This window comes from Lutra lutra, chromosome 16, assembly GCF_902655055.1.
Source record: "Lutra lutra chromosome 16, mLutLut1.2, whole genome shotgun sequence".
NCBI classification, from domain to species: domain Eukaryota; kingdom Metazoa; phylum Chordata; class Mammalia; order Carnivora; family Mustelidae; genus Lutra; species Lutra lutra.
In genome coordinates, this window is record NC_062293.1 from 57,658,994 (window position 1) to 57,672,346 (window position 13,353).

The 13,353-nt window shown below is 61.3% G+C and overlaps 1 protein-coding gene and 1 long non-coding RNA gene across 5 annotated transcripts in view; one reads left to right on the top strand and one right to left on the bottom strand.

The window, feature by feature from the left end:
• Positions 1 to 228: 228 nt before the first annotated feature.
• NTN1 (netrin 1) overlaps positions 229 to 13,353 on the bottom strand; it is a 172,780-nt gene continuing 159,655 nt past the window's right edge. For all 4 annotated transcript variants that reach the window (XM_047709075.1, XM_047709074.1, XM_047709076.1 and 1 more), the window contains exon 7: positions 229 to 4,141. In XM_047709075.1, coding sequence (XP_047565031.1) covers positions 3,813 to 4,141 — 329 coding nt within the window. In that variant the 3' untranslated portion in view covers positions 229 to 3,812. The remainder of the gene's footprint in view (positions 4,142 to 13,353) is intronic.
• LOC125088083 (uncharacterized) lies at positions 4,136 to 6,294 on the top strand. Its single transcript, XR_007123566.1, has 2 exons — positions 4,136 to 4,537; positions 5,826 to 6,294. It is a non-coding gene; the product is annotated as an uncharacterized LOC125088083 (long non-coding RNA).

Genomic DNA, 13,353 nt, shown 5'->3' on the forward strand with positions numbered 1-13,353 from the left:
TGGGGGACTGAAAAATACACGGTACCATCTGGGAGGCTTTTGCTCCAAGTCACAGTCAGAGCCAGCAAACCCTAGAACTCTGCAAGCGGAGTGACCTTGTTCCTGTCTCTTTGGGGTCGTTAGAGCTCGGTCACTGGGTAGTTCTGAGAGCAGAAATGATACTCCTGAAGACTCCTTCTCCTCGCCCCACGGCATGCTCAGGCCACCAGGAAAGACGAGGAGACAGTGAACAGTGTACAAGAGTTTATTTAAATGATATCTGAACTTAGTTCTATCCTGTGGGGCCCACGTTACAAGTTCCATCTGGGTCCATTACAACTCTAACCAAAAAAACAAAAAACAAAAAACAAAATCCACAACTTTTTCCATGTCATTAAATATATTCATATATAATAACCATAATATATTAGTATGCATTGGAAAGAAACACTGACCCAAACAATATGTCATGGTCACAACTAAACATTTACAATTCTGAGTGAACAGAACTCAGAAACGCAGGAGGGAGCTGCGGGGGGGTGGGGGACGGAAGTGCCTTTGGGAACAGGGGGAAGAGAGGTCTGATGATGTGGGAATGGGGCTGGCTTGGTTTTGGCCAGGGGCCAGGCCCCATGAGTACGCATTTGGATACCCCTGGGGTATGGCGTGGCTGTGGCCATGAACTGTGGCCCAGTGACCCCAGCCATGAGTCTAGTTCGTCCATTTGCCAGTCTCGCTCTCGGGGGTATAGGGGACTTCCTTTAAGTGTTGAGACCCTAACATTTTTCAGTTTCATTCCATTCTGGGCCACACCCAAGGAAGTCTGTACCCATTTCCTGCATGCTACTATGGAGGCGAGGCAGAGGGGACATGAGGGGCCTCGGAGAGGTCCCCAGTCCCCCTGGCTTGTACCACAGGGGTCTCTCCCTTCCCATCTCTGGGAACCTGGGGCAGCCCCTCACCTTTTCCCTCTCTTCTACCCCGTAATCTTTAGTGTTACTGTTTGTCAGTCAAGCAGGCACGTTGCTGTTGGGGGCTCCAGACCACCCAGCAAGTGAGAAAAAGGACAGGTGGGCATTCTGTTTTCATTTTTAGAAACTAATCTGGTATGTTTTTCTCAGACACCTACATATCACAACTCTGGTTAATACACTCTTCAAAAATCAAAAGCTAGCTCTGTTTTACATCCGATCCTAACTGTACAAACCGGAAACGCCTCCGTTCCTCCTTCCGTCTCCTCCCAGGGAGGGGGGCGGGCTGGAAGAGGGTGCTTTCCCCGGGATGGGCCCTCGCTGTTGAACTTGGTGGCTGGACTCCGAGGAGCAGAGGGCTGGGTCCTCGAGATGGGCGAGGCAGGCTGGGATGACTGAACTCTCCACCCCCCACCGGCTGCTCTGGGGCCTGGCCACGGGGCAGGGGAGGAGGGACAGGAGAGCCTTCGCCCTCGGGGTGCTGAGCCGAGAGGGAGGCTGGTGGAATTTAAAGCGAGAGGCTAGGGGGCCTCGGAGACCACCAGTGCCAGCCCCTCAGGGGACGTGGGGTGACACTCAGGCCCAGGAGGGCACAACCTTTCTAGGCAGAGTGGAGAAGCCAGACAAGTGTGAGCAGAAAAGAGAGCCGGCCCTTTCAAGAAGGGGCCCAGCAGTTAGGGAGGCCTCAGAGATGCTCATGGCACTCACAAACCTCCCAGGCCTGGGGTGGAGGAGGCCTGGCTGCTTGGTGGGGTCCCTGTGCACCCAGCCGTGGGCCTGGATACTCCTTCCTAGGACAGTGCTGTCTTCTCCCTGCCCCCTTAGGCATCTCTCCCAGTCTGTTCTGGAAGCCCTCCAAACACCCCCAGGCAGCCAAATGTCCTTTCTACGACGTTTCAGGATTAGCCAAGGCCTGCCTTCTTGGACCTGTGGCAAGTTTACGCCCTGCCTCTCCCACTCTTTCCGCCACCTCTTAAGATGTTGTGTCCAGCCCGGGACCCTGTCCCCGTCCCCACCCTGACTTCTCTTCCCCAAGCTAGATGCCGTCACCCGGGGCCAGTGTCTCAGCAGCGACCCAGCCGTGCAAACGGAGGGGGTGGGTGGGCTACAGGGCAGTGTGCAGTGAGGGGCAGTGTGGCCAGAAGGCCCGGCTCTGGAGTCTGAACCCAGCTCTGCCTCTTACTTTCCTGTGACCTTGAGCAGTGTCCTCGCTGGCAGAAGTGGGCTGAGAATCCCTGTCTCGGGGTCGTCGTGAGGCTTAGGTAAGGTCACGTGGGTAAAGTGCCTGGCACAGAGCAGGTGCTCAGTAAGACAGCCGAGCTGTGGGCCAAAGCCGGAGAGGCGGAGGGAAGCCAGACCACGAGAGGCTGAGCTTCATACTTGGTCTGACCCTTGCGAGCCACCGAGCTCCAGCAGGGAAAATGAAACCACTTTCCTGACTGAGAGCAGAGCCAGGCCTCTAATTCAGTGTGCCGGGTGTGAGGACTGGGCCAGAGGCCCCTGGGCAGTGCAGAGAGCTCCGAGGCAGGGCAGCAAAAGGCCCCAGGCCTCGATGATGGGCCCTGTGTGCGGAGAGCCAAAGGGCCAAAGGTCTGGAGCTGCCTGTTTGGGGACAGTGTCTCCAGAAAGCTTTGGAAAGGGGGCCTGGCCACACCAGGGGGCACGGAAGGCCTCCACAAGGAAGGGGCAGCCGGAAAGCAGGCAAGGTGTTGCGCAGCTGGAGGGGGAGCCCCAGGGCAGGGGTGGCTACAGCGGGCATACTTGGTCCAGCAATCTCTGTCCCTTTCCCGAGGGACACGGGAGTGAGGGCAGCAACTGGAAGTGGTCATGGCTTCCTTGGCCCACAGGAACCTGGTTGTCCCTGTCACTGCCTGGCTGAGGCTCGGGCACCCTGCGACCTTGCTGAGCCCGCAAACCCTGGCCCTCCTGGACAAACCCCTTCCCCCAGCCTGGCCCAGCTGCCTGTGCAAACCTGCATTCCATGCCCCAGGCCCTTCCCAGGAGCTGACTTCATTACACAAATAGTGTCACAGCCCCTTCCCCCTTCCCTGGAAAATGTCATAAAGGGGCTGGTTCCAAGTTTCCAGAAAGGAAACTCTTTGGGAGGTTTTGCCTTCGCAGTGCCTCCTCCAACAGGCAGCTCCAGCGTGAGGCGGTGACCACCCAGCTGGGGCTCTTTGGGGGTGTCCTTGGGTCCACTGCCCTGGGCATGGGCTAGCACCCATTGCGCACCCCTGCGGGGACAGGCGCCAACCCCAGATCGCAGTCCTCTGGCTCCAAAAACGGGAATCCCCACCCTGCCCCAAGAACCACCCCCCCAGGACCAACTCAGCAGGTGGCAGCAGAGGCCACAGGCCACCTGGGGACTGCTCCGGACCCCCAAGGGCCTGATGGGGCCCAACTTGTCGCGGCCAGGGGTCCCGCGTGGGGATCCCCAGACAAAGGAGGGTCTGTGGGGAGGTGGGGCGTCTCGCTCAGCGCCTCCTACCCCGGGGTTCACAGTTCTCACGTCCCCCTCTCCAGAACCATCCGGCGCCGAGGGGGTGGCCCCACCTGCGCAGCTTTGCGCCCCCCCACCCCGGCCCCTTGTCCACCCCACCCCTACCCCGGGTCAGGCCTGCTCGCCCGGAGAGCGCGCCGCTGCTCTGGAAGAAGCCCGTGAGGTAGCTAAGTCTCGTCCTCATCTCTCCCGTCCGGGGCACGCGCAGTGGGAGGGGGAGGGGAGGCTGGGGCGGGGCCACGGCCCAAGGCCCCACCCTGCAGCCCCGCCCCTGCCCGCTCCCCACGCCCCCCCACCACCGGGAAAGCCCGCTTGGCCCCACGCCCCGCCCTGCCTGCCCGCCTGGCGCCATGGCCACCGCGCTAGGCCTTCTTGCACTTGCCCTTCTTCTCGCGCTGCTGGAACTTGCGCAGCCGCCTTGCCCACGTGTCCCGCCACTGGATCACCAGGCTGCTCTTGTCCGCCACGATGCCGCTCTGGTCGGGCGAGTCCTCCGCATTGCCCAGCAGCAGGTACTTCTTGAGGGGCTTGATTTTGGGACACTTGCAGGCGATGTCCCGTGAGCGGATCCACAGGCTCTGGTCACCACGGCGAATGCGGCTCGTGCCCTGCTTGTACACGGAGATGATGTTCACCGTGAACTTCCACCAGTCCCCTGCCTTGTCCGCCTTCAGGATGTGGATCTGGACCGCTGCAAGGAAGCACAGGCAGGAGAGTGGGACCCCAGGGCCAAGGAGTGACGCCTGCCCCCCTGCCCACTTCCTGCAGTCAGGTAGGCCCTCCCTGCTTGCATAGCCTAGGATAGGTCAGCCAGTCTGATGGACAAGACACAGCTGGGACAGGACGGCACAGGGTACCCCATTGGGTGGTGCCGAAATGGATCTGGGGAACCCCACCTGCTGCTCCAAGAAGCCTTACATCATGCCTCTGTTGAATCTTTGCCTTTGGGGACAAACCTCCTCTAGGGCCAGCAAAGCCAGAAGAAGCTTAGAGGAACTGACCACCCCTCCTCCCAGCACTCTGGGCAGAGTCGCTGCCCAGGACAGGTGCCTTCTGTGTGAGCAGTGCCTGTCAGTCCTCAGGCCGGGTGGGAACCTCCTTAGTGTCCCCCCCACACCACCACCAACCCTACTTCCTGCCACGGCATTTACAAAGACTCCAAGCACTTAACATCAAGCCTCATGACACCTCCAGACACACAGCCTTGCCCTTGACCTAGTCTCAGAAAACGATGATGGGCTCTCAGTGCCAGGTGCAGGGTACCGTGTACCTGCCTTTCCAGGTGGCCATGGCGCCCTTACAGCGTCCTGGGTCCTTGTAGGGCACCCCCTCCCATGCCTGCCAGGCTGCCTGCCTCCCTCCCGACCCTTTCCAATTCCCCAGGCCATTCGCCTCCTAATTCTCAACTGATACGTCCCCTGGTACAGGGGTTCCAGCACTGGAGCCTGCGTCGGAATGCCCTGAAGGGCTTGTTAAACAGACGCTGCTGGGCCTCACCCCAGAATTTCTGATTCAACAGGTCTGGAGTCCAGCTGTCACCAGTTGCCAGGTGGAGCTGCTGCTGCTGCTCCCTGGAACACACTTTGAGAATCAGTGCCCTAGTAAATGTTAATGTCATTTCTGTAAGATATTAAGAGAGATTTTTAAAGTAGGGAGAAATGCCTTTTTTAAAAAAAGGATGGGGAACTTTGCTTCAATAATGTTTGTGAAATTGAGTTAAAGTTAAGAGGTTTCCTTAACTGCAGGACTTTTCAGAGCCTTCAGTCTATAAATTGTTATATGCGTGTGGGTTGGTTTCCCAAACAACTCTTGAGCGCAGACCTGTGCAGCTAGCGCATCTCGGGTTAGCAGAGCCCCGTGCAGCCCATTTGGGGAACTGCTGGGGGAGCACACAATCATTCCAGGGGAGAAGGGGAGAGGTCTCTGCTGCACTGACTGATCAAGGAAAACCTGGTCATGAACCATGGTCCGAACAGGGCATGCTGCCCTTGCTGAGCCCACTGCCACCACCTGCACCTTCCCCCCTGGCCCAGGCTGAGGAGTGCCCTGGTGGATGAGTGGACTGGGGTCCTCCTGGAAAAGCAGCAGGAGCTCGTCTCCAGATTACACCTGAAGGACCTGAGCTCCCACAGCCGTGAGGACATGTCCCCAGGCATGCCAAGCGGTCCTCACCCGCCTGCTTACGGCCGAACCGCCCGTGCCGGCCAGCCTCTCTTAAAATCCCTGGGGCCCTTCCTGCTCCCCCTTCTGTCCCCACACTTGGCTCAGGAGGCTGGCGAGGTTCAGGGACAGTGGGGCCCGGGGCACGTCTGCCACCCTTCAGCTCATCCTTCTGGGATGAGGGACATGGCAGATTTTCCCATATTTCATTTCAGCCATTCCTGGGCATCCTGAACTTTGCACTCCAGTCTGAGGGCTCCAAAGAATGGCTGCCATGGCAACCGTTTCCATGTTTTTGTCACCAAGGGACTCAACACTCAGTGTGAACTCTGAGGTGGGGTGGGGAGCCCTCTCCAGCGTGCAGAAGTGGCTGGGCCGTGTGTTTGTGCACACGGAGGTCACCGTGGCAACTGAGTGCCCCTCGGCTAAGCGACGGGGGGAGCCGGCGTCCCTGAGAACCCCAGTTTCCTCTCCTTGGGACTGAGCTGAATGCAGAATGAGGCCCCGTCAGGATGCCACTGTTTCCCTGGGTGGGACCCCCGACCCCCCAGCCCAGCCACGGTGCCCTCCCCGATCCCCCATCCCCATGCCTGCCGGCTGGGGTGGGCAGAAGGTGGCCCCACAGAGATGCTGCAGAAGGCCCCTGGGGAACGTGGCTGTGACTCCAGACACTGAGCATCCTGTGGTGTGATGGGCTGAGCCGTGTCTCCCGGCCCCAGATGTCCCAGGAAGAAGTGCCAAACCCCCAGACCTGAGGATGTGCTCATGTCCAGAGGGTCATTACGGAGGTTGTGAAGTTCAGAGGAAGGAAGGAGGGGGACTGGTGTCCCCGTGAGGACACAGCGAGAAGCAGCCATCTGCAAACCGAGGAGGGGCCCTCTGGAGAAGCCGCATGCAGACACCTCCATCTCGGACTCCCGGACTCCGGAACCCGAGACAATAAACTTCTGTTGTTCCAGCCCCTGGCCTGCGGTGCTTGGTTCTGGCAGCCCGAGCAAGCTCGTACAGTTGGAACTGGGGGCTCAGGATCTTAGGTGTTGGCCCTGAGCTGGGCGGGAGAGCAGCCCCGATGATGTGGGCCAGCCAGGCTGGGAGGCAGCCAGAGCGCGCTCGCCTGACCTGGTCAGGCCCTGGGCTGGCCCTTCTTACTCTCTGGCTCTTTGCAGAGCAGAAGGACGGGAGACCCCCGCCTCACCTTCCCGGGGTCTGGAGTTTCCATCCCCTGAAGGAATGTTCTGGAACACCAGGCAGGGCATCCAAAGCAGCCCTCCTCCCCCACCCCACTTCCCCCGGCCCTGCCAATAGGCCTGGAGGGGATCCACTAAACACTGAGGACACAGCCCAAAGGGGTACCCCGTCCCTGAACACCCTGCTGTCCCCGAGAATCCAGGGGCCAAAAGCGATGGACACCGCTTTGGACACGGCCAAAGCAATGGTCCCTGTTCTCTCTCCACCTCAGCAGCTCACGGCAGCTCCCGGGCCTTGGAGCCGGACGGCACGGGCGGGCACAGGGGCAGGGGAGGGTGGCGGTGGGGTTCATGTGATTATGCTGGAAAAAATCCACAGTTCCGCTACCCTTGGCAACGCGTCTGCACATTACACAGCCCACCAAGTATGAGCTGCACACACAGTGCGCGGGCCAAGTCCCTGCCGTGCACATGCAGCTGAAAATATTCAAAATACACATTGAAACGGTGACCTCAGGCAGACCCACTCCGCACGCTTGGTGAGCGCGCCCGCCACAGCACAGGGAGTCCAGGACGGCTGGGGTCCCCTGGGGGGACACCAGGCCCCAGGCAGCTCTGCCCATCTGAGCACCACGGTCCCTGTGGGCGTGCCCCTACACCCACACAACACTCAACACCCCGCCAACGAGCCTCAGCAACACCCCCATCTGTGTACCCATGTCCTAGCTTGACCTTCAGGAGGGCAGACTGGGGGCCCAGTAAGGATCTCCCATCCCGTCTTCAGAAATGAGGGAGGTGACCCTCAGAAAGGCAGATGGAGACTACATGGGGCAGGAAGAGGCGTGCAGAGACCAGCTTGCAGGCAGAGGGTCCCAGCACAGAGCCAGGGGGTCCCGCTCTGGCGCAGAGGCCAGGCAGTGGCCGGGCTGGGGAGACAAAGTGGCCCCGCTCTCAGTGGTAAGCAGCCAAATCTCGGGGTCCACACCGCAAATGCCCACCCTTATGCTGAGGGCTTGGGCTGCAAGCATGCCCGGGGCTGGGGGTTCCCGCCCTTCGCACAGACAAAAGCAGGCATTGGTGGGGGTACCTGGAACTCACGAGGCAAGATGGGTGAGGTCAGCACCCCTGTGGACGTCGCTGAGCAAAGCCGCAGGGGGCAGCACGTCTGCAGAACGGGGCAGATGCCCAAGGGAAGGCATGGAGAGGGCTCATGGGCTCCAGGGAGCAAGGAGCTGGCCTCTGCAGCCCACGTCCTAGGGGCCAGGCCAGCCTGGGAGTCCCCACCATCTACAGCCATCTCTGATCGGCAAGGCTGCAGACAGGGTGGGGCAGCCCCCCCTTAGCAATTCTGGGGTTCACAGGAAGGACTTAGCAGCCCCCGATGTAGGGCTGTGACAACCGACTGCTCTTCTAATCCTGGCTTGTGGCAGGGGTGGCGGGGACCATGCACCTCTCATCCCTCCCCTCAGCTGCAGGTCTGGCTGTGACTGGGAGCAGGGGAGTGGCCGACCAAGGGCCAGGCCCACAGAAGCCAGTCAGCAAGAAGGGCCTGTGCCCGAGTTGGGCGGTGGACTCGGAAGGCAGGCCCAGGGTAGGCTGGGCGCCTCTGGCTGGCACCAGGGGGCGGGGGTTCCTCTCAGTAGCTGGGTGTGCAAGGCCCTCTGTGTCCTATAGGAACAGACCTCGCCTTCCTTCCAGGGAGCCTCAAGCCTCCCAAGGCGGGGAGACCCTCAGGTCACCAAGGCACCCTAAAAAGTCGGAAGCTCCGGGTCCCATGCTTGGGTTCCTCCACAGGGGGACCTGCTGGCCCACAGCAGATAGCCCTGTTCTCGCCCTGAACAGGGGAGCCCCCGTTCATTCCGAGCCTCCGTCCCCAGCTCCAGCCCTGATCCAAGAGACTCAGAGCCTGTCAGCTCTGGGCCCTTGGAGGCCCTGGCACAGCCACCTCTGGGGACAGTTACCGACAGGAAGTAGCTCCAAGCTGACTTATGTCCCTGCTGGTAGGTTTTGGGGACCTCCTACTGTCATCAAAGCTCCCGGACTGGGCCAGATTCTAAGAAAAAAAGTGTATACAGTTGTTGCTCATTCATTTGCTGGCTCAGCCTCAGGACAACCTGCTGGGCTGGGGCCCTGGGGGAGGGGCCGTGGGGGAGGGGCCCTGGCACCCGCCCGAGGGGAGAGGGGCTGCCAACCATCTTCCTCTTCCCACAAGCCTTGAGCCCTGGGACACCTCCGCGGGGAGGCTTCCTGCCGCCTGGAGGTCTCCTGGATTTATGAGCCGCTCAGGGTGGGCCCCCAGGGGCTTCCCAGCAGCTGCCCCTCCCAAGCAGGCCTGGTGGCCAGCCCCTGGCCTCCCCCAGCGCCCCGCCAACCGCCCAGCAGCCATACCTTCCTGTTGGGCCGGTCCGGCCGGGGAAGGCTTGTCACCCATCTGTCTCGGAGACAGCGGCCAGGACGAATGGGGGAGGACACTAACCCCACAGAAACCATTAAAACCATGCAGCCCCATAAATCTCCCGGTATAGAAAGTATGTCATGAGTTGCAGCTGCTTTCATAAAATGCAGCCCTGACCACATGTTTCCCCATCCCCCATGAAGGTAAGAAAGCCCGGAGCCCGGCCAAGTCTTGTTCTTGGAGATGCTGAACTGCCAGAGGCGGGGCGGCGGGGGGAAGGGGACAGCGAGTGTGCAGGTGGAGAGGGGGTGCAGGGCATCGAGGCAGGACCCGCACACCCACCACGGGGTGTCTCAGCCGTCCTTATAAAGCAAGGTGGCGAGCTGAGGCGAGCTGTGGCCACAGCAGGCCACAGGCCCCCACGGGAGTCCTCTGGAGTCCCCAGGCTGCCACCCCCAAAAAGTCATACCTCAAACCTCAAAGAAGGCAGGGACACCCACCTGCGGGCCGGCTGAGGGTCCCTCCTTTCTCCCCCTCTCAGCAAAGACATCCTCTCTCTCTCAGAACCAAGAGCAAGGTGAATGCTGCCTCAGTTTCCCAGCCAGGCCCCAGGGCTCCGGCTCCATTCCTGGGAGGGGAGAGGGGTGAGACCTGGGACCATCTCCCTGCACAGGGATCCTCGGAGGAGGGGATGCTGGGAATCAGAGTCAGACTCTGGGGAAGACATGAGTCCTGTTCCCTGGGCAACGGTCCCAGTCTGGCCCGGCCACCTGCATCCCCCTTCACGAGTGAGACGGGGTCAGGGGACTGGCCACCCCGCTTGGCCAAAGGCTCGGGTAGGAGAGTGGGGCACCCTCATCAGCGGGCTGGTCTCTTCCTCAAAGGAGCCAAAGGGACAGAGGGCCCCCTCTCCCAGTCAGGAGGGACGGAAAGAGCCTGGCTTGTCCCCTGCCCCCCATCGCAGGTCTGGCCAGAGCTGCCGGAGTGTCAACTGGAGGATGGCCTCACACAGACCCAGGAGATGCCCGACAACCAAGCCTGCCTCCCAGCACCCCCGGGAAGGCCCAGGGAGGAGCGTCGCCCCAGGCTGGTGCACCAGTGGGGTCCTGGCCTCTGAAGGAGGGCGAGGCAAGCAGATCGACCTCCGCTAATATGACCTCAGATCAGGCCCCTTATCACCCCCCAAGGTACCCACCCCCCCGGCCACCGCCCAGACATGTGTCCTCCAGGACTCACAGAAAGCCTGGTGCAGCAGGTGCTTTTCTGGCTACAGATTGATGCACACTCCATGGTGGAGGTGTGGCCCATCCGAGCTCCCCAAAAAGCCTGCAGCCCAGTGCCCATTTAGGACATGGCCTCCAGGCAGCCCCTTTGCGGAGCTCAAAGGGCAGCCAAGCCCGCTTCCCCAGCCGGAGCCCTGGAGTGGGAGTATCCAGCAGCCACAGGTCCTCTCATGCACCCTCCGCATGCCCCACTCGGCTCTAGCTCCTAAAAGGCAACCCACACCCAAAGGACGGAACCCGCTTCTCCAAGGAACCCTGAAGACAGGGCACCAGGCCCGGAAATAGGAACCAAGCAGTATCCAGACCACAGCCCCAGAGTCCTGGGGGTGCTCCCTGGCCGGCCACGTTCCCCCAGGGGAATCTAGCAGACACCTGCGAGCACTCGGAAGGGTGTCCCTGGCCCCTGACAAGCCTCCCACAGCCCCACTCCAGAGGGTGCCCTGGGGTCTGGGGGCAGGGCTGCACACAGCAAGTATACACAGACTGGGGGCAGGCCAGGAAGGACCCATAGGATCCCCACCACGGTGGCGTGGGGGGGCTCCATCCGAGCACTGCGTCGCTGAGCAAGATGCTCTGTGATCCTGGACACAGGCCCCCGGTTGGCAGAGAGGACAAGTGCTGCCCATCACAGGTGTGGGACACAGCCGGCGCCCCCAGCCCCAGGGGCAGAGCTCTCCAGGCACCTTGGACAGATCCCCGCCCCCACCCCCTCCAAGCCTCCACGTTCCGGTCAAGTTGTTCCGGGCGGCCCTTGGGCCCTCCCTGTCCAACCTGGTGGTCACCCACATTCCTCGACCCCAGCCTGACTCACACGGACCCAGCCCCACATCTGGCCTCCATATGGAGCTGGCCCTCTGGGAGTGGGGAGGAAGGAAGGTCACATCTGGCTGGGGAAATTGGAGGCTCCCCATGGGGACGGTGACCCCCCCCCAGGGAAGGGTCAGCAAGCCTCTGAAACACCATGCCATGCGCCGCTGGCTGCTCAATGTTCCGCTCCCCGGGGCTACGGGGGACTGGGGTGGGGGGCCTGGCGTCTCCCAGGAACGGCCTCAGGAGGGGAAACACCCGCACCCACACCCAAGCCCCCGGATTGCAGGGGGCTGCAGACCCAGGCACGTCGTCCGTGGGACATGTGGAGAACCCGTCTAGCTCTCCGCACTTAATGGGATTGATCCTGACCAGGAAAGCTCTTGAACTCAGGGTCAAGAAAAGGAAGGGGACGAGTGTTAAGAGGGGAGAGGCCATCGTTTGCCGAGACTGTCCTCCCTCTCCCCTGGGTCTCTGGGGCCAGTGAGACAAAAAGAGGCCTGAGTTAGGAGCCTCTCCCCTGACCCCATCTGATCTCCAGCCTCAGCAGTCCTCGCCAGCTCCGCGATCATCGGCAGGCTCCCACCAGCGGCGGCGCCCCCACATGCACCCCCCTCGGGGACCACCCGGGACCTTCCTCCCCCACGCGGCCATGCCCATCGCCAGTCCCACCAGTCCCAGCCACGATGTCCGCCATGTTGGCTCCATCATCTCTAAATGTCACCCCAACACCACAGGGACCCCTCCTGCCCCTCTGTGCGGCCTGGAAGTCTCCCGGACTTTGCAGTCCCCAGTCGAGTGCACTCCCGTGTCTGGTTGAGTCTCAGCATAACGTGGGCAGGACACGGTGTGTGCCCCGTGACCGGTGTTCATGTGCATTTGTCAAGGACAGGAAGGAAGGCCATGAGGTGCCCCGTCCTGGGCCTGGCAAGGCCCCGGGAGGTCCCTGGGTGCAGGGGGAGGGATGTTGGGGTAAAAGACAGTTCCACTTAGGTCCCAGGCCCGCTTCTGCCACGGGGCCCCCGAGAAAGCAGGCGCGCATGCACATGCACAGCCCAGCAAGCCCCGTCTCTCCCCACGGATGCCAGCAGGGTCTCCCCTTTGAGCCGCACCCAGACGCCATCCTTGCGGGAGCTCAGGAGGCGTACTGGACGCAGATCGTCTCGTGAAAAGCATTCTGATTTTTCCATCTGGTGGTGCCAAAATGTCTTTCAACAAAAGGGGTGACTAATAAACATTTCTGGGAACGAATCATTTTTCCAAGAACTGGCAAAAGTGAGATGATCTCACCTTTCAGAATGTGAGCTGTCCGTCTCCCCCTACTTGCGAAGCCCAGGGAGAGGGAAAAGCCTGGAGGCAGCACCCAGGAGCCCACGGCGGCCCACGTGAGCAGGCCCGGCTCTCAGTGGGCTCGGACGTGGCCATGGATGCTGAGGCCCACTGGGGGCTCACCCCAGGCTCCCTGGCCCCTACACCCTTGCATCCAGCACCTGCTTCCCCAGCCTGTTTCCACTTCTGTGGCCGAGGTCTTCCTCCCTTTGCCTGGGAGCCTTGCTTTGCCCCGTGAGCACTGGCTACCGAGGACCCTCCTCCAGGAAGCCCTCCCTCTATGCCCTCTCTGGAGAGCCAGGCTCTGGAACTCAGGCTTGTCCACCCCGCCCCGCTCTTTACTGTGTGCATGTCTCCCTCCTAGACTGTTCCTTGGGGGCTAAGACAGTGTCTCCTCCGTATCCGCAAGCTCAGTACCCAGGACAGGATGGGGCATACAGCAGGTATTCGATGAGTGTGAAGAGGGACCGGCTGGGGATGGATGTGTGAGGGAGCAGGATGCCCTGGGATATGTGTGGGGGGGGTAGGGAGGGTGCACAGGTGTGGTGAGTGAGGACAGGGCCCGGAAGGTGGTCAGGGACAAGAGGGAGCAGAGGCAGGAGGCCGAGCGGCCCAGCCTGGATGGTCATGGGAGCAGCCTAAGACCTTCCCCAGCCCCAGCCTAGTGCCCACCCCCCACAGTGCCCTGGGGACAGTGTAATTCTGTCACCCTCATTGCCTTGACTCCCCTGGCTGGCAGCGC